The sequence below is a fragment of the Aethalodelphis obliquidens genome, unplaced genomic scaffold (assembly GCF_003676395.1).
Source record: "Aethalodelphis obliquidens isolate GAN/ISIS:26980383/991018 unplaced genomic scaffold, ASM367639v1 scaffold6, whole genome shotgun sequence".
Taxonomy (NCBI): domain Eukaryota; kingdom Metazoa; phylum Chordata; class Mammalia; order Artiodactyla; family Delphinidae; genus Aethalodelphis; species Aethalodelphis obliquidens.
The window spans coordinates 45,289,321-45,316,019 of record NW_020837950.1 but is presented as its reverse complement, the minus strand read 5'-3'; the positions used below and the strand labels follow the sequence as shown (position 1 = coordinate 45,316,019).

At 36.5% G+C, this 26,699-nt stretch overlaps 1 protein-coding gene across 1 annotated transcript in view; it reads left to right on the top strand.

Moving 5' to 3' along the window:
* Positions 1 to 26,699, top strand: part of COL25A1 (collagen type XXV alpha 1 chain) — a 453,889-nt gene that overhangs the window by 342,234 nt on the left and 84,956 nt on the right. Inside the window, exons 10-12 of the mRNA XM_027103483.1 lie at positions 1,319 to 1,354; positions 16,460 to 16,486; positions 19,093 to 19,137. Coding sequence (XP_026959284.1) covers positions 1,319 to 1,354; positions 16,460 to 16,486; positions 19,093 to 19,137 — 108 coding nt within the window. The remainder of the gene's footprint in view (positions 1 to 1,318; positions 1,355 to 16,459; positions 16,487 to 19,092; positions 19,138 to 26,699) is intronic.

Below are 26,699 nucleotides of genomic sequence, written 5' to 3'. Positions count from 1 at the left end.
GCAACTGACCTGGTCTTCAGGTAAGCCTCAAGAAGTCTGCGACTGGAGATGCCCGATCTCACTTGTGTCCTGACTGCCATAGAGTACCTCAATGCCTTTGGTTGAAACGGAAGACTAGCTTGAAAAACTAGGTGGGAGATTGATAACATTTTACAAAGGATCAAAATAGAGACAATAAAGTCCTATGCAATTTATGGAAAGTAAAAGAGGTAAATCTTCCTAATATTTATCCCTTGCAAGTAACTTGACCCCCCCAATCACTAGTAAAATTAATGGTTAAAACATCAGTGGTTATGGTTTGAATATCATTTGTCCTTTGTATGTGAAGCTTATTAATAGAAATGACTTAACAGCGATCTCAACATTTAGATCTAAGTACTAATTTACTTAGTACTTAGCTACTAAGATTGGTCAAGTGTCAATAATAGAGTAGTAGCACAGGACACTAGATAAATGGTTTGGTTGGGTAGAGGCAACTCAGCAATTTAAAGAAATACATGGAAAAGGTCAAAAATTTGTACACTTATGACTTTAGGACCTGAAATTCAGGTTTATTGCTGAATTAAATTATTTATTTAATGTATTGCTTTAACTTAAATTATTTTCATCGATGTTTTTGTAGTACAAAAGGAATACTAAAATATTTATCCACAAAGTAGAAAAATTTGAAAATAAAGGCAACCAAAAAAGAAAAAACAAATCGGCCATAGTCATTAATGTTTTGTAGATTACATTTTTATATGTACATATTTATGTAATTTTTGAGTGACTCTGTTTTTTTTCTTGAGTGACTCTTTCTTTAAGACTATAGGACAACCTTCTTATAAGCCTCATACCCCTCACCAAAAGTTGCTATAAATTTGTCATATGAAATAAGGAATTGACTTTCAGCATAATATGCTGGTTGTTAGGACTGCTTTCACTGGACCATCAGAGGTAGTGGTTTCATCCTAAAAGTGTCTTCTAATGTCTCACCTTTTCTTGGGATGAAACCCCAAAAGATAGAGAACCCATAGCTGCTTTACAGTATAATCACTCCTACTCTTTTTATTTAGAATACCTTCTTGGCATAATTCTTAAATCTCTGCTGTAATATAGATTCGTTGTATTAAATCCTAAAATGTTTATAAAATGCATTTGAAGAAAGAACGTCAGTGCTCTTTAAATGACATTGTGTTTGCATTCCTTTCTTTAGCCTAAAAAGTATATATTTGACATTCAAGATCCCTAGTGGATATTGTGAAAAAGAAAAAAAGAAGATTGAAATTGGTTTTTACTGTCTACAGCATTAATAAAATTATCATTATTCTTTTTTAAGGGTGAACCAGGGAAACCGGGAGAGCAAGGCTTGATGGCAAGTATCTGAATTTATCTTTTTCCATACTGAAAAGAATGAAAAGACAAGTTACTCAAAACTGTGGTCCAGACTGTTTGTAACAAGTGTGCCTGTTTTGTGATCTGTAACAAAGAGTGAGAATTAGTAAAAGTTAAAAAGTGATAGGGATAACTGAATCACTGTGCTGTACCCCTGAAGCTAACACAACATTGTAAATGAACTATACTTCAATTTTTTTTAATGGTTAAAAAAAAAAAAATGTATTCCTTTAAAACGAACAACCAAAAAAGAAGTGATAGGGCCTGTCCATCACATGCTAAGGATCACATGACAACACATCTGCAGAACTGATACAGGAGGAAAAAAGAGGGAGATTCCAGGTGAAGCAAGTGACAGAGGATGCTGAGGAAGACTCTGTTATAAGAGATTAAATTCAGGGATATGCCTATTAGCTTAAACAGAAATGAGATTTCAGAGGAACCAGGTGTCACTACCTGTGAACTAGTAGAGCAAACCTTCGACAGTGATTCCAGAGGTTTTTCTTTTGCCGAAGGGAGAGAACAGTTGTGCCTTCTTGATCCCTGAAACTGTTAATAAAACGGTAAGTTAGTGGTTAAAATGTCAGCAGTTATGGTTTGAATATCATTTGTCCTTCCACCCAGAGAGAAACAGTGGTGCGTTCCTGATCTCTGTCATTAAAAAAGATCATGAAATGATTCCTCTTGGACTTGCCCGTAAACACGCAGGTCCCAGCTCCGCAAGTTTGTTTATGCTTTGCCAGTGAAAGAGAAGTTAGGGCAGCTTACTGAGCCCCAAAGAGTAGAATTCCTTCAACCTACCTCTCCCTGTCACTTCCTCCCTGTCTCTGGAGCTACCTTTCTGACGTACTTTGTGACACGAACAATATTGGGGAACACAGGATGACGCTCTAATAACTCAAATTCCAGAGGACAGCTACGTCTCACACTTGCCCTGGATGCAGTGATGACGATCCCCTTGATCATGTCCATTTCCCACGATGTGTGGCACGCAGCCTGCAGGTGCTCAGGACGGAAAATGTATTTAAAAAAAAAATAGAAGCTAGGTCCTAGTGAAACGAATGCACAGGAACACGCTAGTTGGTCAAGAATTAAAACAAATGTGTGCGTGGGCTAAAGGTCAAAGGCTTCTCCCTGCACAGGATGCCTTCAACAGCCCTCCTGGGGAGACAAATCAGCAAGCTGTAGTCCTAGCTGTCATGTAACTGCCTTCAAAACATCACTGGTGAAATGGAAGCATCCTGGGACCACACCTGACCCACTGCCTGGAAATTCTCTGTTTCTGACCTACAGTATCAAGATAGATATTTGATACAGACAATCAGGCCGGGAGTACTATAATGGATTCTTTTTAAAAAGAATAAAATGAAAGAAAAACAACAACAACGAAAGACCATATGTGAAAATTAAATGAAACATCTGTCATCCGTGGTAACTTTGCATACAAGGGCAGCATTAGCTCTCCAGGTTATAGGATCAGAGGGGGTGAAGAATTTTTGGAAAACTACCATATAAATTTTGAAATTGCTTTATGCAGTTGAATGCACCTGTAATTTCTATCGTGGATAACGGTCAAAACATATTCCTCCCATACACTCTTACATCCAAGCCTACTTAGGATTCTTAAGAGCCCTTGTTTGTCCCCAGGTGTGCAGAGCATATGATTTTTATCATTGCCGCAGGCTTTCTACCCTGATGCCCAGTGCAGCACCGTAATATACAAAGTTCTAAAATAAAAATGGATGTTTAAAAAATTATAATCTTATCTTCCTTAAATTCATCACGTTCTAGAATACACGGTGTGGATAACAAATTAGTCCCATTTCCCTACCACTCCTAGCTTAATGTCATTAAATATAAATGTTCCACCTAGTCCTAAATGAATTATGTCATTGTCTTAGTTTGCTCTGGTTTCCCATTTCATATAGCAACTTTTCAGATAAAGATGATCCTGGGTATTTTTCTCTGAACCTCTCTTCTCTCTTTAAACTCTTCAGATACAGTTCATATTCTCATTTCAAAAAATGAAGCTGAGAAACTCAGTTGAAATCACAAATGTTCAAAGGATATGTCTAATGTAGTGATCTTCTAAAGTACAGCATTGTACTGTTCTTAAAGATGTAAAATTCTTTTCTAAAAGAAAACTTGTATAATATATATTTAATAAGTAGACAAATAAGTATATATCTCAGTGAATTTTCACAGTGAACATAGCTGTGCAGCCACAAACCAGATCAAGAAATAGAAGGTTATCATATCCTAGAAACCCCCTTTACCCACCCCCCCATCACCATCTCCCTCTTCTGCCAACACAGATTAATTTTGCCTGTGTTTGAATTTCATATTACTAGAATCATACAATATGTAACTTCTGTGTCTGGCTTCTTTCATCCAACAGTATATTTGTGAGATCATCCACCTCTGTTTTAATAGCCTTCACAGCTGGTTAAAAAAAAAAAAAATTAAGAGGAAGAACCTTACTTCCTTGACTACCCTGTTAAAACTACATCACTCAAATAGCAGTAAATGAATGGTCTGTCTGTCTGACCTTGGGCAAGTCACTTAACCTCTCAATTTTTCATCTGTAAAGAAAGGAAAATCATGCCCTCTCTGCCTCCCCTATAAGGTTGCCAAAGACAAGTGCAATAAATTAGGAGAAAGCCCTTTAAAATATATAATGAAGAATTGTATGAGTATGTTATTATTATTATCACTCAGTTGTTACCTCTACAGTAAATTACAGGTGAGCATGGATTTATATAACAGATGTATTCCTATAAAGTTCTATATGAATCAGATTTTCATAAATCAACATAGCTTAAATGTGCTGGGAAATTTTGCTATTGAAAGCAAGCCCATTCAGAGTCTTTTCATAAAGCAATACAATCCCCTAATTCCTCTTCCCAGCAAACTGAATTTTTACATATTTGCTTAAAGTGAAATATTTCTATTATTTTTAAAAGTATCATTTAAAAAAAATCACTATGTTTACTAACTTAAATAGCACCTGTGTATTTTAACCCATCTCAAAGAGAGAAGATACCGGAAATATAATAGCAGCTTTCATGCGAAGAAAAATTTCCTTAGAAATTTTCTTTTTCCTTTCAAATATTATACGTATGTGTGCGTATGTGGGTGTGTGTGTTTCGACTCAAAGTCTGGTAGAAAGAAAAGTACATATTACTAGTAATTCTGGCCTCAGAACAACTTAGGAGTGTATGACTATCGTCTGTGATCCTTTTTACTGATCTATAAAATGTAGGTAATAATTCCTATTCCACCTATATCACTGGAATATGGTGAGAAGCAAGTGAAATAATAAAAATATGAAAATGCTTTATGGAACACAGACTTACATAAATGAGAAGTATTGCTGTTAAGACAAAAATGTCAAATGACATAACGTGGCATACAGAAAGACCACTCTATGAGACATAAGGGCTAACAACAGTGTGACTATAGCTGTCAATTAAATTAGAGTGTGTCAAATACTGTGATTGATAATGCAACTTATTCCTTTTGTCCTGTTTGTTGCCATCATTGTGTTTGGCCTTCTCCTATATATCACCTCTTCTTACCTCAACACCTTTTCATAACACACCCCTTCTCTTCCACCAGCTCAGACAAGGGAAGATAATATATACCACCGCTCTCATCTTTTCCACAGTACGCAAAACCCACTACCTCTGTTGGTTTGCGCCACGGAGAAGTGTTTGCTTACATGAGGATCTTGAGAGACACTAGAGAACTTTTTAAAATGTAAAATGTCTCTAATGATGAAATGAAAAAACTAGGAATGGTCTAAAATTAGCTCTTTCAAAACTGTTTATGAGTGTGTCCGGTGGGGAATTAGTTTTCATAATCCACGCTATATATTTTATATCGCAAAAATAATCATCTGAAGATTAACAGCATCTCTAATAGAATAAAAAAGAAGTCCTGCCTCTCACGCAGTTCCACATTTATTTAACCCTGCTGTGCACCTATTCCATAAACAAGACCTTCAGGTTTTGCGAGAAGTTCTAGAGGAGATTTTACAAGGTAGAATCATGAGCTAAAGCAAACTGGACTCCATCTAAATAAGGAGAGAATCTCTCTGGCTTATAAAATTAGACTCAAGAATCAAACCAAGAACTGACCACAGCTGGAAATGCTAAAGCGCTGAACCCCGGCACAAATGGCCTTTATTTTTCTGTTCTTCAAGAGTTTAAATAGTTGTTAGAATAGTATTTTTGAAGGTGTCTTTCCTTTTGATATCCTTACTGTTTCTTTCTTTGACAAATATAGTAGTTCTCAAAAACATAAAAGACAAATGATGTATATTCAATATACCAACTAGTCCCAGTTTCCTGCAAATTATTTTTTTGTCCAAAATGTCTATAACCAAGGTTTCATAGACCATATCACTTTCCCTCACTGAAACCCTTCCTTCCTCTCCTGCCCCCCAAATACATGCAAACTCCATAGCGTATCCATTCATCTCTTTCTGAATTATAAGAGTATTTAAAATGTCATTCGTTGGGCCCTGGTGGTGTCTGAGAGTTCAAAACTCAGAAAAGTTTTTCTGTTATTGTTCCTTAAAGTGAAATTTGGATTGTATCCGAAGAAGGTATAGATACTTTTTAGTTTATTTTGATTTTGCCTGCAAACACATTTAATACATTTGTGTCAAGTGAATATAATGTATTTTATGGTAGCTAATAACATAAGCATAGATAATTGCTTCTGCTTCATTTAAAATAAAATTGAATTAACCAATATGTGAAGATTTACTTTAAACATATTTAGTTATAATGCACTGCTATCCCACAGATTTCATAAAACTTACCATTTTACTTAATTGTACTTTGCTGTCTCAACCATATTGATCAGCAGGGTGGCAGACATCGGACACAGTAGCAGGCTTCTCTTCATGATTTTAATCTGGTGAGGCAAACAAACCTTCAAATCACAAATAACCAAAATGACCAAAATCATCTTAGGATATTTAGTTATTAGACTAGACATTAATGATGAAATCTTTTTTGGTAAAACTGCATTACTTCAGTTGTGCACACTACGCTGCCTGCCGGGGTGCCTTAGCAACTGTTCTAATGCTTTATTATTCTCACTTAATCTGATTGTCCATGAAGTACATGTAAATGCCACACCGACAGAGTCCTTCCAACCCACCAGAGCCCGTAATACTTGGTTTTCCAAATGGGCCGAGGCCTGCTCCCCGGCTCTCCCACGGGTACCTAATATCCGCATCTCTATGAGACTGAAGCTCTCATATGTAGACATTTGGGATGCTCACAGGATCAAACTCCATCCACATGCCTCAAAATACCCACCTCTTTGCCCCATCCTCCAGTTTACTGTAGTGCACACCAGTGGTGTGGTTCACCTGCAGAAGAACAGACCTGGGAGAGAGACAATTCACAGTCCTTGACGGGAGCTCCAGTCATTGGGGCAGAGGATCCCAAGGTCCCAGGAACCCAAAGTACAGTCTAAGTTCAGGAGGTGGGCTACCACAGGAGGAGGTGTGCAGCCAGAAGAGATCTCTAAAGTGTGGATCCTAACACAGGAGCCCTCTTGCCCAGGGCTAAGGGCAGTACTGGGGCCATGTGTCTGAATGGACTCAAAAAAATAGACTTCTGCTCCGGTCATCTCTTTCGAGAAAACTTCACACACACTTCCTCATTCACAGACATTCACACTCCCCCAGGCTGTTAGAAGCTGCCTTCTCCCCTCCTCCACAGCATTTATCACATCACAAAATAATTGTGTCGGTGCTTAGTGTATTCAATAACCTGAATGACTGAATAATATGAATCAATGAATCGATAAATCAGGTGCTAATGCAAGGAAATCCTGTTTATATTTTTCTCTCATCCAGTATCATCGCATGCCAGGAGTAGGATTAAGCAGGCTAAGTCCAACAGGAAACTACTTTTTCTTTTGCATCTTCATATATTCATTCATGTATTATAGATAATTTGAAGTATATGTGTGTTCATGAATACGCATGGTGTAACTAAAGGACTGATCTTCATGAGGGAAAGTAACTGCAGCGATTTTTAGTCACACTCTATGACAGTTTTTTAACTAGAGTGTAAATGATCTAGAAGAAATCTTAGGAATCATCTAGTTAATCACTTCACAGATAAAGAAACAGCATCAGAGTGAACAAATAACTTGACCAAGCTCATAGAGTAGTCTGTGGCAGAACTAGGGTAGAATCCAGTTCACCCGATTGTCGTCTTACGCATTTTACAGTGTAGATCTGCTAGGTCTACACTTTCCAATATAGTAGCCGCTAGCCACATGTGGCCATTTAAACTGAAATTAAATAAAATTTAAAATCCAGTTTCTAAAAGTGGCGCTAGTCACATTTCAGGTGCCCAGTAGTCACATGTGGTTACTGGCTACCTACTGGATTGAGCAATGGAGACTATTTCCACTGTTCCAGAAAGTTCTGTTGGGTAAGGCTGGTCTAGATAGAAAACAGATCTGGACAGTAGATGAGTACATATTAGAGTTCTAAATTTAAGTCTTCCTTCTGCTGGTCATAGGATATTTAAATTTTAACAGTTAGTGTTTCTTAGCATTGTTGATTTAAAATAGCAAAAGCACTTGCACTTTACTCAGTAGAACTATTTTTTACTGAGCATAGTATAGGGTGATAGGCCTTCATGAACCATAAATTTGTTTCCTTTATGGTACACTAGGGAAGTATGCTTAATCACAGAGGGCAGAGGAAGCCTGTTAATTTTTCTTTCTTTACGGGTCATTTCCATTTTGGATGCAGCAAGGAGAAACAGTTTATTAAATATTTAGAAGGGATGGAATGAGCTAATTTAGGCCTTGGATATTTGGTAAGAGGTGATAGAATCTCTGTTTGGGAACCTAATCAGAGCATAGATTCTCTAATACCTAGATCTGTCTTTCATCTGCTGGTGGTAGTTAATGTCCAATATTTAGTCTTGGGTCCTAGTTTCCTCAAGTGGTGAGAAAAATGTATGGCTTCTTTAATTTCCTGAGCGTTTAAGAGACCTCCAATAAAGAGGTCAGAGCTTCATGATTTGGGGAAACACCAACAAATGAATCATCCAGGTTTAATATTTTCCCCAAAAAGTCAGCACATGAGGTAGAGAAGTCAAAAAGAATGTATTCTTTTAAAAAATTAATGACTGCATTTAAAACTTTTCACCAAATATTCATGAATTAATATAATAACATGTCATCGTATTGATAGGCTCTGAAGGAGACCTGTTTTAGAGGAACTTCTTCAAATAATAGAAATTATGGAATGATATTATTGGAACAGAAGAAAATCCCAGATACTTAAACAGAAACAACTGCCTCAAACCTGAGAACTTTAAGGAGAAAAATAGAATGATGTCTAACTTCCCATAAGAAGAGCTTGTCTGTGTATCTTCTAAATAGATGATGTTGGGTGATTCACCCTAGTATTTTGATTCCATTAGGTACTACTGTGATGTCACCATTTTATTTCAAAAAAATATCATTATGTATATCGACTAGAAAAGTTTTGCTTTATATCTTTTTCAATTTGATTAAAAGTTTTAGATGGCCATCTTAAAAAAAACCAGAAAACTGAGAACTCTTTCCAGTGATCAGAAGTAAGATAGCTAGAGTTGCAAAACAATGGAGGAAATTTGGTAAATGGAATTTAATAATTTTCATATTTATGAATTCATTGTTTCAATGTAGTCCATAATGATTTGTTTGCTAGGCACGGCTATGTAGGTGCTGAGGATGTAAAATATATGGCCCGAAGAATTTGCTGCCTAGTCAAGTAGATTTGATAAATATGTAAATATATTAAAATACAGCCAGTTAAAATGTGCTAGAGAAACACAGAGGACAAAAACAAGCTCTGTCTGGGTGCACTGGAGAAGGTTCACAAAGGAAGTGAGTTGTGACTGCTGAGCCTCGAAGAATGATTAAGACCTTTACATGAAGGCTAATGGGAAACTGCTTGGGAAAGATGATTCAATGTGACTGAAGACAGAGTCCATGGAGGACTTGAAACAAGAGATGAGGCTCTCCCATCTCAGCTCTGTCCTGCTCTTTTCTTGTTTATGCTACGTTCCTTCATACCCAGTTCAGCTAAATCATTGGCCTTTACGCTGAAAACATATCAGCACACTCTCTTACATTCTAAACATTTCCCCAAAGTTTCTCGTTTGGCATTTCCACACACTTAAGCTATGGAGTCTGAATCTTGTAAAACATCATTTGAATTATACTCCAGACTCACGTATAATAGTGGCTAGAGTTTATGTTTCTTGACCCTCCCTCATCAAACATCCAAGGAAAATGTGGAATTTTATATAAGTACATCTTAAATGAATCCTTCTTAAGTAAGACAAATTTCCATTATTTATTTCAAATTTCCTCTTACCCTTTATAAACCAAGTTGTATTTTCTGATCTTGTGACCAGGTTAGTAGCTTTCAAAAGGTTATAATTAAAGTCTGCTGCACCAAACCCTTGAGAAAGTCTGATACTAACATTTTATGACTCCAATAAGTTAGATTATACGTGTTATCATTTTTCCCCGTGGGAACAGACTTTAAAAAGTATTTTCTTCATTTTACCTAACTTTTATTAAATCTTGGAAAAATTCTTAACTCAAAAAGGAAATAATTTTAAATGGCTTAATAGATTGGGGCTTTTATTCTCCCCTTCACAGATGGACCACCTCTTTTTTGTTCCCTGCGTTTTTTATTACAGAAGCTGGTTGTATATTCTTGCATCCAGAAATGACCAGCAGCTTTTAGAGCTTTGAATTTTACTGTTAGCCATCAGGGACAGAACAGGAACTATGTCCGCCCCCTGCTCACACAGAACATCATTTCCTAATAGCAGGCAACCAGAACTTGCCTTAAAACACCTCCCAAGAGACATCCTAGAGCACATCATTTAGAAACTCTGCATTCTGTTTAAGTAATTAATACCTCAATCAAATTTGTGCTAACATCAGTAGTCAGAAAAATTCATTAATTTTTTTTCCATTCCATGATCTATCAAACAAAAGACTTTTTAATTAAAAATGTTATTTTTACAAGCTGGAAAGTGCAGCCAATGCATAATGGTTATAGAAACATCCATTTCTTAACTGCCTGCTTTGAAGAGTAACATGGGTTGATAATTCTACTTACTGTTTGCATGATGGCTTTTGATATGCATTAGAGACCTTAGACCTACATCCACATCCATGACACTCTCCGTGTCAATGAGACCATGTAATCAAGATGATTTTTGCTTTGCGGTTTTAATATAGAAGCCATGAATTGAATTCCTCCACTCACTCCTGCACTTAGAGGTAATCTAGAGGCTGTAAGAATAGGCCAAGGACTTCTCTGGTGGTGCAGTGGTTAAGAATCCACCTGCCAATGCAGGGGACACAGGTTCGATCCCTGGTCTGGAAGATCCCACATGCCGTGGAGCAACCAAGCCCGCGTGCCACAACTACTGAAGCCCATGTGCCATAACTACTGAAGCCCGCACGCCTAGAGTCGGTGCTCCGCAACAAGAGAAGCCACCGCAATGAGAAGCCCGTGCACCACAACAAAGAGGAGCCCCCGCTCGCCGCAACTAGAGAAAGCCTGCGTGCAGCAACAAAGACCCAATGCAGCCAAAAATTTTTAAAAATTAAAAATTAAAAAAAAATAGGCCAGTAGCATTAGAATGACTTGGGTGAACGTGAGTGAAAAATCTTGTCATTCTTATCTTGAGATACTATTGTCTAAGGTATAAGTAAAAACTTGGTTTACTCTGTGTTCATCATTCATTGCTATAATTTTTTTTTTTTTTTTGCGGTACGCGGGCCTCTCACTGTTGTGACCTCTCCCGTTGCGGAGCACAGGCTCCGGTCGTGCCGGCTCAGTGGCCATGGCTCACGGGCCCAGTCGCTCCACGGCATGTGGGAGTTTCCTGGACCGGGACACGAACCCGTGTCCCCTGCATCGGCAGGCGGACTCTCAACCACTGCGCCACCAGGGAAGCCCATTCCTGTAATTTTTATCAACTCAAAGTAAGCACCATTGTGCTTACAAGCACCTACAAGGCCATACACATGTGATCTCCCTCCTCTCCAGAGCCCCATCTTCTACTACCTACCTATTGCCTCCTCCGTGTTCTTTGAACACACTGAGCATATGCCCACCTCTTGGCCTTGTACTTGCTATTCCCTTGCCTGGAACATTCTTCCTCCTTCTACGTGCATGACTGTCTTGCCTGACCTCTTTCAGGGCTCTATCCAAGAGTCACTTTATCCTAGGCCTTCACTGACCCCCAAGTTAAAATGCCTCCACATCCACTCCTCCCAATCGCTACCCCCTATTTGCTTTAACACTTACCCCCGACACAACTTTATATTTTACTTGTTTATGTTTTTACTGTCTTTCTCCATTCACTGGACTACGCAGTCCAGGAGGGCATGCATTTTTATTAATTTTGTTCACTACTGTATCCCCAGTGCCTAGAACATTGCCTCGCACTCAATGGGCATTCAAAAAACTGCTAAGTGGATGAATTCATGAATGAACCCAAAAGGATTCACTGAGCAATTACTGTGCCAGCTTCTGTGTATGATAAAAGACATGTAGAGTGAAGAAAGAAGTAACCTGACAATCACAACATTGTTGGTAAATTCTGGGAAAGAAGTGCTGTCATAGGGGTGCTTTGGAAAACAAAAGAAGGTGACCTAGCCCCAAGGGTGGAGGCACTGAGCCCTGAATTATGGAATGAGCGGAAGAGACAGGACCAGGGAGAAGAAGCCCATTAAAGGACCAGACAACCAGAGGTGCAGAGGTGTAGAGATGAGGAAGCATGGCTTATGTGGCAAACTACAACTGTTACAAAAGCTTGAACTTTTCTCTCAAAATCCATGGAAAGCCATGGAAGGATTTTTCAGCTGAGGCAAGGTAGAAACCTGTAAGCCTTTTAGAAAGCTCCCTCGGGCAGCACTGTGTAGAAAGGGTTGAAGAAGACTGAAAACACAGTGGCTTTTAGATGCGTGTCACAGTAGCTTAGGTGAGAGAGAAGCGGGTTGAACAAGAGCATGGTAATGCAGCTGAAGAAGAGGACAGACTGGAGAATGTTCCTGAGTAAGTATAGTATCTGGTGCACCCGGAGGCGGAGGAATAAACGATCACTCTCAGGCCCGAGTAATGCGCCTTTAGTAAAGGCGATCACCAAATGGGAACTATAGTATTTCTTTAACTTACTTGACTGCCATATTCTACATAATATTTTCCATAATCTTTAAAAATGGAATCTAGTGGGAGTGGGGAAAACAGGAAAGAAAATCAGTGCACTGTGTAATTTCCCACCTGTTTAGAACTTTTAAGTTTTCATAGCTCTCCATAGTCTTTTCTGAAAGACCATGAAAGTTAGGTGTAAACATTTATCTGCAGATAAGTGAGGTCGTTACTCCACACTTAGAACTTTTCGGTGGCTCATGTGGTTCTTATCTTTTGAATAAGGTTATGTCCATTGTGCAAAATCCTTTAACGAAAAAAGTTAATACATTCTACATCACCCAGAGCCTATACTGAAATGAGTACATTTTAAGGTTTAAATTATAGTTTAACGCTTCTGGAGTTAAACTTAAAGAAATATAGTTTAACATGTTAAGATTCTGTATATTACACAGTTTCCAATCTTGAGACATATACAAAGAAATGATTACAGAAAATAAAGAGACCAGATTATTCTCATCTTAATTGGTCGTCTGCAAAGTATATGCAAATATAAAAGTGCCCGCCAAGAAAATACCTAAGAAAGGAGCAATTCGTTGATTGATAAAAATGGACTAAAAAGATTGACTCTTTGGTTTGGAAGACTATTTGATTCAAACTTTTTAAGACATGGGGATAACAATAATGGAATTATTTAGAAATCTTAGAATACTAGAACAACTAGTTTTAATTTTAGGAATAATAAGATACACTAGCTTGACAAGTGAATAATGAATATATGACATTCTTCATCAAAGTCATTATTCAGGCTGAGAATATAAGTAAGTTTAAGAAAGATTAGATAAGTCAGTCAGTGGTTCTATGACATTTACCCATTCCTTTATAAATTTGTATTTGTACTAGAAACTACAAAAGTACTCAAATGTAGACATCTTAACCAACTGGTAGTAGCATACCCTAACTTCAGAATCAATTTTTGATCAGTGAAGTTTTCATTTGTAAGCTTAAATTTATGACCACAATGTCACAGATATATAATGGGATTATTAATCAGAGAATGCTCAAAAAATATATACATGAGCAAAATATTGATCAAAATAGCTATTTGTGTGTGTGTGTACTTACTCGAATGTATGTCTGTGCCTTATATTCAACGTTGCTTTTTCCCAGTTCCTCTCTAAAACAATGACACTATCTTTGGCTTGTTACCATTTCTCCTGCCAGCGAGATCAAAGGAGTATATGTACATTTTTGGTAGCTGAGGATATATCCTTGGCAACATAGTTATGGAAATTTATAAGATATGTATTCACAATTCAAAATTAATATTGTCTTTAAAACTGCTTTTATTTTTGGAGTTTAGCAAAAATGGCCGTAGTTTTCTAACAGTGAGAAAAATAATATATTTATTTTTTATAGCCATCCTTTGACTTTTATTAACTATTGTGTTAAAATATACAACTAATATAATTTCATAGATTTCAGAGTTGTGAGTAATCTTTCTAAATCTCTGACTTACTGTGATCATGCAGCAAAGACCAGATTAGAAAATACCAGATATGTTCATCTCTAGTTAAAACATTTGGTTTAAAATTTGCTCTTATTTTAATCTGAAATATTCCCTTCCAGGGTTATATATCAATGTAATGAAATGCCCAATTTTAGTGAACAATATTTTTTCAAGTGGCAGTTAGGTTTATAGTGGGAAACAAACCTGTTTGCATTGAACATATACATTCTCAGTCTAAACATTGAATTAATGTACTTTTTGTTATATGATTTCCTCTCTAACATCAACATTTTAAAAAGTGGAATACTCTGGAGACACTAGGAAAAATGGAATCATAGGCAATGATAAAACCCAAGTCTTTTCTTCACTCTCAGATCTCCTATCACTACAGCTTCCAAATTCTGCCTTTACTTAGCATTAACATTCACTTCCCAAACAATTTACCCAAGTAAGGAAATGATTACACATGTTTATGTGCTAAGGGGAAGGAACCGGTGCAGAGTGGGAGGCTCTGGTACAGATGCAGGGATAATTGATTGAGAAAGAGCCCTGAGGGCGAAGGCAAGGATGGATTCCAGAGTCTACTGGATGTATTTGCCCAGTGGGAGGAGAGCATCTTCCTCCTCTGATATAGTAAGGAGGGCCACATGGGTTTGAGTTGATGAGAGACATGATGTTGGGGGAATTTATGCCTGACAGCCTCTGTGTTCTCTGCAAAATCTAAGACGGGGAGAATTTTAAATTGAAGGAGTGAGATAAGCGGAGAAAAGGTCAGACCACACAGATAGATGAGATAACAAGCTCATTAAGAAGGTTGAGTAAATTGAAAAGGAATATATATGGCAAAATCTTAACAATTGTTACATATAAGTGATGGATACATGGGTGTACATTATATTACTCTCCCTACCCTTTATTATGTTTTAAATTTTTTGTAATAAAAAGGGAAAAAGAAAAGAATTCACTTTCTTGCAGTTCCTAGGCTTGTAGGCCAGTATTAATTTTTTCATATGTCTAACATTCGATGTCCTTGCGTTCAGTGTCACCGAGTCAATGAAACTACATCCTACATTTTAAAAAAGGAATCTATAAAGGTGATATTGCACAGTGCACTTTCAGTAACCTAAAGCTGATTATATGAGGAAATTGTTAGTCTTCCTGTGAGGATTACAAAATAATTTATGAGGAACAGATTCTCTGAATGTTCCTAAACGTGGTGTATTTTTAATTAAAAAATTATGCATGACCAATTCTTTCTCTGATTACCACTCTAGTCCTTTTTTTATGTTATAGTCTGAATGTAAGATGCTGATTAACTGAAATGTCACACATTAAAAATAAGCTAGCCGTTAGTTTAATGTAATGAAATAAAGAGCTTTTTACATGGAATGATAGAGTACCTATAACTTTGTTAAAATATACTGAAATTAAAAGTATTTTTGAAAGAATTGGAAGAAAAGTGCTTAATATTTTTATTTAAAAAGAGACATCAAAAGTCAGAATTACAGCTCTCTTTGTGCTCTTTTCTACCATCCCAAAGCATGCCTCGCTCTAAATAAAGCCAACAGAATTCCAGCACTGACTTTGTGGTCCAAAAATTGCTAAATCTCAGAACTGCCACATTTCCATTTTAAATGTAAATATTCCCATTCGTCTTCCTGAATATTATATTTCTTCTCCTCTCCTCCCCTGCCCCAGTGTCACAGTTTATGCAACAGCTGACAGCATCTTTTGTTCCCTTTTCTGGTGCACACTACATGCCACAACTGACCTTGGCATCGCCTAGTTTGTAAACAAGTTTTTGGGCAGGTCAGTTGGCCACATTTCATAAGAGGAAGAATAGAGCAAAACATGTTTCTTTGTAATGCCATTCAATGATTTCCTTTGCAAATCTGCTTCCTGAAGTTTTGCAGATGCAGAAGTCATAGAACGTGTCAGTGTGCTGAGAACTGCGTTGTATTTTAAGTGCTTCTAGTAGTAACATCTCCAGCCTTCTATATGAGACTGATGTGATAGATTTGCAGGTATCTGAAGAAACAGATGCGCTGGAATGGCAAAGATTCTTTCTGTTTCGTTTTAGTTGAAATATAGTTGATTTACAATGTTGTGACCCTTTTTTTTAAAGGAAAAAATCAGAATCCTACTGCATATGCTTAATGTTCTTCAAAAGAGAACAAGAGAGAAGAAAAGACCCATTGTGCACTTCCAACCGAAAATTTTCATTTTCCTTGATGTACAAAACATCACCATATTTCAGCATGACAAATATCAATAGAACCTTACAGAATAGGACAGTTTTAATCAGTCATTTAAGTTTAAATGGTTGCGATATTATGTTTATTGAATTGTTTTTCTTTTCCTAGGGTCCTCTGGGGTCTCCAGGACAAAAGGTAGAGTATAAAAAATACTGTGAAGGTAATTATACTCCCATCGCCTAATGGCTAGTCAGAGAAGTGAATGGAATTAGCTACTGTAAGTCATGCCAAAGCAGTCTGGTTTGTGCATTCTGCTTTCTAAAAATACAGTCATGTAATGTTAGCCATTCGATTTCTAATCGACTCTATTATAGAAAAGTCAATAAATCCAGAGCAGACTCTTTTTAAGCTGTCTGCCAAACTTGTAGGTTATTGAGGTTTTACTTCAAATCCTTGTAAAACATCATGAGAAAACTTAGAATGTGAAGGGTCATAAGGCATTGCAAATTAATTGCGTGGTCTTGCACAAATATGTGATTGTTAAATGACTGTTAGACCAGAACAAAGGATATTCTTGTTGCTTGGTGGCTATATTTAAGTTGTCCACTAGTGTCTTCCTTTGCTGAGGTAGCCCAAAAACTGGCTTCCTGACTGTCATTTCAACGTTATCCAGAGCCGTCAGAATTGACCCTTTACATTCTGATAGAGAAAGTCTAGCACTTCTAAAATTACATCAGTACATCAGTAGCAGGTAGATGGCCCTTTGCCAATAAAATATCACTAAGTCCCCATTCCCCATCACACCTCCCACCCCATAAAGATGACAAAAAAGGATATTTAACCTGCAGAAAACTAAAGAAAATAATTGTATTACAACAGGTGGAAAAGTGATTATTCTTTATCTTTGGAATCCATCAAAGTTAGAGATGTTTTATCCCCCAAGCTTGGGCATGTGGCATCTGTTGAAACATAATCCCACAAACCAAGTAAAAGCCAATGCGTTGTGAGACAACTTGTGTATAGGAACAATTTGTCCTTAGCAATAATGTCTCTATTAAGTATGGTGTGAAATTGTAAAGCTACCCTAATCCACATGGGACCAGGATGAAATTACTGCCTCAGGCTTCGGGAAGTCCTTTAATGAGTCACTCAATATAATCACCAAGAAAGCACTAAGGAACTTGCTATCTCAATTTGTTTTGCATGTAATGACTATATTTTTAATAAACTTTATTTTTTAGAGCAGTTTTAGATTTATAATTACTATTTTAATTTTTTTCCATTATTCTTAAAAAAATTTAATATTATACAGCTACTAAGAAAAATCTGTTTTCTAGTGCTAAACAAAAAATAAGCACATCCTATTTAAAAATGGTTTCTACAGAGCCTCAAAGGAAGGTGTGTGAAGGGAAATCACTATTTGAAAACATTTGTTAATGTTTCTGTATCCAGTTAAATGTCAGATTTTCTCAGGTAGTAATTAGCTTTCTGATTCTCAGTTCAACTACCTATGGTCCAATCATTGTAATCACCCCAGTGCATGTGTGCACACTTCCAAGTGTGCATGCACATACACACACACACACACACACACACACACACACACACACACTTAAGATAATATTTTATGTGTAGAAGTTGTGTTGTTCCTAGCTGGTGTTTACCATTTGCAACATCCTTTCTAGTCTACTTTGGAAGATGTATTCACACTCATGTGGTTTAAACACACTCCCTGAGAGTCTCAGGGAAATGCTTTCAAATACAACAAATTTGAGTTTACAACATGGGTCCCTTATTTGTCTAACTGTGGAGCAAGTGGGTGTTATTTTAATTACCTTTCATTTTATGTTATTTAATTTCATGAAATTCAGGAGTTACTGCTACTGCTAGGCTTTTTCCAGATGAAACTAAGCATATTTAATTCTTTTTTAAAAAATATTTATTTATTTGGTTGCGCTAGGTCTTAGCTGCAGCAGGTGGGCTCCTTAGTTGTGGCTCCAGGGCTCCTTGGTTGTGAAAGGCAGGCTCCTTAGTTGCAGCATGCAAACTCATAGTTGCAGCATGCATACGGGATCTAGTTCCCTGACCTGGGATCAAAGCCGGTCTCCCTGCATTGGAAGCGCAGAGTCTTATCCACTGTGCCACCAGGGAAGCCCCGGCAAGTTTAATTCTTTTGTGTGTGTGTGTGCGTGTGTGTGTGTTTACATATTTATTTATTTATTTATAACATCTTTATTGGCGTATAATTGCTTTACAATGGTGTGTTAGTTTATGCTGTATAGCAAAGTGAATCAGCTATATGCATACATATATCCCCATATCCCCTCCCTCTTGTGTCTCCCTCCCTCCCACCCTCCCTATCCCACCCCTCTAGGTGGTCACAAAGCACCGAGCTGATCTCCCTGTGCTATGCGGCTGCTTCCCACTAGCTATCTATTTTACATTTGGTAGTGTATATATGTCCATGCCATGTTTATTAAAAGCACCCAAATTTAGAGCTATGTGGCCTTCTGATAGCTCTAAAACTCAATTTATGATGTGAATTTCTTTAAAATCTTATTAGCATTAAGTAGATATTTACAAACGTGGTTAAATTTAACTTAATGGTTTTTGGAAAAGCTTGATGAATCTGTTTACATTATTGTATATTTGAACACAGTAGATAAGATCTGAAAAACAGCCTCCCAGACATGTTTTTAGCCAGGTAAAGTTATGGCTGACATATCTGATACAATATAAATTCAGAATTGAAATGTTTTGTGATTATGATATCGATTTATTTCAATCATGTGTCTCCTTAGGGTTCTGTTGGAGCGCCCGGAATTCCAGGGATGAATGGGCAAAAGGTGAGTTCTATAGAATATACTACTTTTGATCATTTGGGGAGGATTAAAATCACAAAGTTTTTCTAGTCAGTAATGTTGGTCATAAGTTTATGTGCTCATAAAAAGATTACATATACTTTTGAAATATAGGAATATTATAGGGCAAATGATCAAATTAGTTTAATTTTTAAACTAGTGCACTAAATAGCCAGAAACTCTTTTATTTTTATTTTATTTTATTTTGATATGTATGAGACACAACTATATGTTTCTCATAAATATATTTGGAGTACAAAACATGCTGTGTTTAACATTAATTGTGATAAAATGCACTCTGGTTTATTCTTGTTATAGCAGGCTAATAGACATTATTTCTTTCATTAACAAAAGTTATTCCTACAGAGGGACCCTATTGGAATCTTGTGAATTCAGAAGCAAGCTGTTTTTACTGTTAAGCAAAATTAGGAGTTAGACTTGCTAAGCTCTTTATTGTACTGTTAATAATGAAGGGAAAAAATGTAAGGCAAAAAGAACCCACAGCTCTACATAGACATATCTATGTGCCTGTGTACATTTATTCCTGCAACATACTTGCAGCTGGACAAAGCATCTAGCTGTATCCCACAGGTGGACCTGATATTCTGTGCTCCTCAACACTGCTGAGTTTCTCTTCAATCTGGAACCTCTACAGAGACCAGGAAAGCCATTGTGGTGGCTACCAAAGCCGCCATCTGGGCCCATCTACCAGGAGCCAAAGAGCTGAGCTAGGGACTGTCCTGTCTCCCTCAGAGCTTTGGGACTGGCCCTTTGAAATCCTGGGACTCATCAGCTTGTCTTCCCAGAGGACTTTAAATCCATGCACTCTGAATTGAGTTCTGAAATCATAAGGAGCCCAACCCTTACAGACTTCCTTGTGACCTCTCCCATGTTGTCCACATTTTCTTCTCCAATGAGACATAAACAATAACAATTTAAAACCTACTGAGTGGCTAAGAACATGGGTCTGCCACTTAGAGACTGTGTGAATTTTGGCAAAGTCCTTGAATTCTCTGGCCTCAGTTTCCTCATTTGTAAAAGGGAGACAGTAGCAATTCCTACCTAATAAGGTTAATGTGAGGCTTAATGAGGAAATAGACATAAAGCCCTTATGACCATGTTTGATATTACTATTAAACTTCTCCTTCGTCTCATTTTAGTGAAATTTTGGAAATTTGATTGACCTACGTTTTTGGTTTTTTTAATTTTTATTTATTTTTGGCTGCGTTGGGTCTTCGTTGCTGCTCGCAGGCTTTCTCTGGTTGCAGCGAGCGGCGGCTACTCTTTGTTGTGGTGCATGGGCTTCTCACTGCGGTGACTTCTCTTGTGGTGGAGCACGGACTCTAGGCACGCGGGCTCAGTAGTTGTGGCTCGCGGGCTCTAGAGCACAGGCTTAGTAGTTGTGGCACACAGGCTTTGTTGTTCTGCGGCGTGTGGGATCTTCCTAGACCAGGGCTCGAACCCTTCTCCCCTGCATTGGCAGGTGGATTCTTAACCACTGCGCCACCAGGGAAGTCCCTTGACCTATGTTTTAAGAGACTCTCTTTTTCCAGAATTTCTCGATTCCCAAGTGAAATTAGTGCTGTCAACCAAATCTTATGGTAGCCTGTGGTCCCAAATCAAATATGGGCTCTCATCAGTAGTTAAATGCCCATGTCACAGCCCTATTTTCCACTTGGTAAAATGTATATCCATTTGCTTCGCAAATCCTGGTAAAGACAGATTAACTTTCTATTTAGAATATTGCAGCTTACGGAGGGAAACATAAGCAAAAATTTGAAAGTGTATTCATTCTATGAAGAATTTAAAAATTGTGTAACTCAAGATAATATTTAGAAAGGACAAAATATGCATATAACATAAATGCTGTTTTTAACATTTGGTGAAAAACAAAACTTGTATGCCTAAGGTTAATGTTTTTCTTTCTCTTTGTTTCTTTTCTTTTTCCAACTTTGAGACAACCATGAAAATTCATAGAAACCTTTAGCCTGAAACAAAACAACTTTAAAACTGTCACATATATGCTTATGAAGACTGCATATTCTTTAGTTTTGCAAAGGAAATATGCAATTTCCTTAGCAAGAGAAAGGAATGTGACATTTTCTTGTCCTACTCACCAAGTTTAACTTATATTTCAAGGAAATACACAGTTAATATTTGCAGTTTTATGTCTTGTTATACATCTTTATAGCATTTTTAAAGTGTTTTCTGTAAAACCTAGGGAAGCTAAATGATTTCATACTTTTATGAAGGTATCAGCAAAGTGTAGTTCAAGACTTTTTTTTCCTACTCCATAGAACTTAACTAAAACTTTGTGTTAATCCTAGCCATTATCTAACATTTGTAATACTTGTTACATCATCTTTAGGACAATAAGGTGCAAAAACATGAGTCCACTGAAAAAGCAGATCATTTAGACAGTAAAAACAAAGTTGAAAGTGGAGTAATAATTCTATACTTAAAGCTATGAAATGTATCTTGGTTCTCTAGAATTTATTTTCCAGAAAGAGAGCTTACAATGACATTAATCATTTTTTAAAGCACCTCGATGTCCTTAAACTGTCTTAAGAAAAAAAATTTTTTGCACATCACAATTTCACTTTTTCCAAAGAAGTACTTTTGATGCTTAGAAGATCATTTTCAAGTAATGGTTAAGGATCAATATGATTTCTAAACCATCAGGAACATGGCACATAACAACTAGAAAATCCAAAGATCTCTCTCTTGTAAAAACAAAGAAACTGGTTTAAGCAAATATTTTGTTAGTCTACCCCTAAAATATTTCCCATCCATTCAGATTGACAAAATTGGTGATTGGCTTTGGCCAATAACTTGATGATGACATTTTGTTTTACATTATTTTTCTTTAAATTCTGGTCAACTTGATTGCTAATCTGAATATTTCTTATTTGTGTAATGGTCCTCCAGTTCTTCAGATCGTACTGGGAAAAAAGACTTACATAAGCAGTAACGTGACATTCAACTCCAATCTAGCCCCTTCTGGCATCACAATCTATCAAGAGCTACTAAGCACCCTTCTCTGAAAAGTGGGAGGTGGTGTGGTATGTGGTCCTTGCAGTCCGAGAGAGAAGGCTTCATAGTCCTTGTCCTTCTTTGGGCAGGTTACTTAAATGTTTCTAAGGCTCCAGTGTAACATATTAATATAGACTTTGCAGTATTAACTAGATAATGTATCTAAGTGAACATAATGTAGTAGGGGCTCAATAAATATTATCAAGTATCTGTAGTAGTATGACACTTCAAGAATTTCAACAAATGAGCCCTAGGCTTACCCTCAAGAAGGAAGTGAAGCCAGTTGAATTTATGATGGGAAGAAAATGAAGATGCAAAGTCACACATGAAGATAAACTATTTCTGTCTCCCCTGACTCTTTCTCCACTGATGCACCCCATTCCCAGTAGTTGGAATACAAATACTATAGATAAGGGAAAGAGAAAGAGGAAGACACACCTCACATTATTTCGAAAGCTCAGTCACTGGTGTGGGGTCGTGTAGGAGCGCTGACCTGGAGATGAGATATTCTGTGCTCTTCCACTTTGAAAGTTCCTCTTCCTCTCTAGGCTCCAGGCGGCTCCATTTGCAGAATGAGAGAAGGGGCTGTACTAATTTATTTCTAAGTCTCTAAGAGATACTGTGCATCCACAAAAAGTCACCCAAGTCTCTTTTCCAATTCAACCAGCTTCTAGCATCGTCTGTCTCCAGTTCTGAAAGCAGTTGTTTCCATAATTTGGACTTCCTCCCAATAGCCAAAGCAGTTAGGGTAAATGTAATGCTAGGTCTCACCTAAAAAAGTAAACTGTTGCCTTCTTTGTTTCTGGCTAATTGCACTGGGCACAAAAATTTCTTAATTCTCATGAACAGATCTTGTTGGTTCGGAGATATTATAAACATTTTATTTGTGCCCCTTCATTCATTCTCTCTCTCTCTCTCTCTCTCTCTCTCTCTCTCACACACACACACACACATGCATATATGAAGAGATGTATATCTGAATATTTGTCAATTAAACCCTACTTAGATACTGGAGAAGTGGGCTTTAAAATTATTTTGTGGTAGAAGCATTTTTTAGACTAAAGAACCCTTTGACAAAATAAATTGCTGTCTGTAATTTTTGTTTCTCTATATATTTATATATGTATTATATATATAATTTGTGTTTGTGTATATATTTATATATTATATATATTTAAATATATAGGTATATATCTATATATCAACTCTTAATAGGTGTTATTAGAACACTGCTTTTTTTCTACTCTTTTCACATTTTCACTTTAATTGGCATACATAAGAATAAATCATCATTATGACAATATATTTGAATAGCAAGCAGTGCCCAGCACTGTGCAAATGCCATAGGAGAAAAGATCTGGGGGTAATGATAGGGCACATTAAAGGTCTACTTTGTGCAGCTCTCACATCCTTGTCTCTGTTACCATAAAATTAATGTTAAAGAGTTTCCGGATTAAAAGCAAATTATTTTGTCTAAGCAAGCTAGAATTTTTCTGAGGATCCAGAGTCATAGTTTGCTTCCAAAGCAAAAGATAAATATCACATGATCTTGTTTCCTGTATTTTTCAAATACTTTCTATAGTTTATTATATTTAAAACTTCAAAATACAATATAAATAAAATATTGATATTAGTGTATCATCTTGAATCTATCCCAGATAGCTGTATGATTTTTAACTAACATTAAAATTTAATTAGTTTATAGCTATGGTATTAAGAGTTCCTTTTCATCTCTTATCCATGAGTCTCACAGTTCTCCACTGACATTAATCCTCACAGCATACTTCTAATGGCATTTTTATTGTAAGTATATTTAGAGAACAGATAAATGGAAGCTCTCAGACTTCCAAAGGTCAAGCTGTTGATTCAAGTCTATACAGTGAGCTATATACAATGAACTCAATATTTTTTATCCCTTATTCACTTTCTGTAACCACTAAGTGAACTCTTTTCTTTTGCTACCTTTGACTTTATCATTAAAATGTCTGAATTAAATTCCTGAAGGATTTAAGTATGTTGTAGTTCTGATTATATCCTGACTAGGTAGCATAAATTTACCCAGTGATCTATTACCCAATATATTTATAACTTTCCAATTTTAGACTTTAAGAAAAGATATAGCGAGTAAATGAAGGGATTGATGTTTGATTCCAGATTAATTAATAGTTTAGGGAAATTGTCTTACAGTAATTTAATACTTTTCAGATTAAAGTTGAGAGTTAAATTATTTTTATTAATTTTTCTGCCTTTTGAAGTTAGTGACTATGTGCATTAGAATTCTAAGAATACATGACTGTGTTTTCTCTGGTAACTATGATAATAGGATGCTTTCTATCTTCTTGAAGAAACATCATCACTTTCCTATTACAGGATATTTCTCTTTTTTCCAGTTTTATTGAAATATAATTGGCATATATCACTGTATGATTTTTAGGTATATAGCATAAAGGTTTGACTTACACATATAGTGATATGACTACCACAATAAGTTTAGTTAACATTCACCATCTCATATAGATAACAATAAAAAGAAATGGAAGAAAAAGAAAAAAGTTTCTCCTTATAATGAGAACTCTTAGGATTACTCTCTTAACTTTCATATACATCATATAACAATGGTAACTATAGTTATCATGTTGTACATTACATCTTTAGCATCTTATAATCCGAAGTTTGTACCTTTGGGGAAGGTCACCTTCCTGAAGTGGTCACCTTCTGTCAATTCCTACGCTACCCAAAACCTCCAAGCCCCAACCTCTGGGAACTACAAATCTGATCTTTTTCTGTGAGTTTGTTTTTTTGTTGTTTGTGTTTGTTTGTTTTTTTAGATTCCACATAGAGTTGAGATCAGAAAGTATTTTTGTCTTTCTCTGTCTGACTTATTTCACTTAACATAATGCCCTAAAGGTCCATCCATGTTGTCACAAATGGCAGTATTTCCTCATTTATTATGGCTGAACAATATTCCATTGTGTATGTATATACACCATAACTTCTTTATCCATTCATCTGTGGATGGACACTAGGGTTGTTTCCATGTTTTGGCTATTGTAAGTAATGTTGCTGTGAACATGGGGTGCAGGTATCTTTTTAATTTAGTGTTTTCATTTCCTTTGTATATATTCCCTGCAGTGAAATTGCTGAATCATGTGGTAGTTCTATTTTTAATTCTTTGAGGATCCTCCATACTGTTTTCCATAGTGGATGCACCAATTTACAGTCCCACCAACAGTGCACAAGTGTTCTCTTTTCTCCACATCCTCATGAGCTTTTGTTAGCTCGTGTCTTTTTTGAAGATGGCCATTCTGACAGGTGTGATGCGATATCTCATTGTGGTTTTGATTTGCATTTCCCTGATGATTGGTGATGTTGAGCATCTTTTCATGTGCCTGTTGGCAATTCGTATACAGGATCTTTCATATAGTAAAATCACATCATCCTTGAGTTCTATACATATATTCTCGGGCATTTTTTTATACGAGCTTACTCTTAAAGGGACTTTTCACTCAATTTTACTTGTTAAGTGAAACAAAAGCTATTTCTATTCTTTATATAATTAATTTTAAGTTCTTTTACAAGGGGATAAAAAGTTGGTTGAAAGAAGTACTGTAATGCTGGCTTGAAATAAAGCAATTATAGTAATTTAAAAAAAAAAAAAACACTTTCCCCCCACTTCATTTAGGCGTGTTACTATAAAAGTTAATACTAGTTATCATTCTGCTAAAGGGTAATATTGGGAGAGGGAAGACTAAATAGTTGAGGAAATGGTATTGGTGGGGGAAGGGGTGTGAGAGGAAGGAAAGCAGATCACAGACTTGCAAAACAAAGCAACAACAAGGGAAATGTGTTTGAATGAATTATGACATCATCAAGTCCACTTATTTTCCATTTTAGTTGAAAAGACACTATATTTTATAGATGAGATCACCAAAATATTATTTACCAGATCTGATTAAACTGCATTTATAATCTGGTGATTTTTTTTAAAAATTTACCTTAAACGTTTTCATTGATTTATTTACCAATTCCTTCAGTCTTCCATTCAACAAATCTTTTTCAGCCTTTACTACTAAGTACAAGGCACCGTCTGAGCACGGACATTAATGCTGTCTCTGCCTCATGGAATTTCAGCCTATGGTGAATAAGGACATTATATGAAGTTATACTAAAGATCTGTTAAATGACAATGCTGTTAAGTACTACAGCGGAGGAGCACAGGACAGCCTGGCTTGGTGCAAAAGGGTCAAGTAGTGCTTCCCTGAATAGGCGACTTTAGGTGCAACTCAAACAGTGAACAGCAGTTGGTAAAGGGAAGAGAAAATATCACTACGTTGCAGTACTTACAGTTCAAGTTAGACAACCTTGGTCTTAGAATTTTGTTCCTAAAACACCATATTATTAACCACTTTAGGGTTTTTGTATTCACCTTGGACTACTTTTTTTCCAAGTTTCTTACCACTAAAATAGTAAGTCGTATAAATCACAGAGCCTGTTCTTGTATCATTAGATCTGAT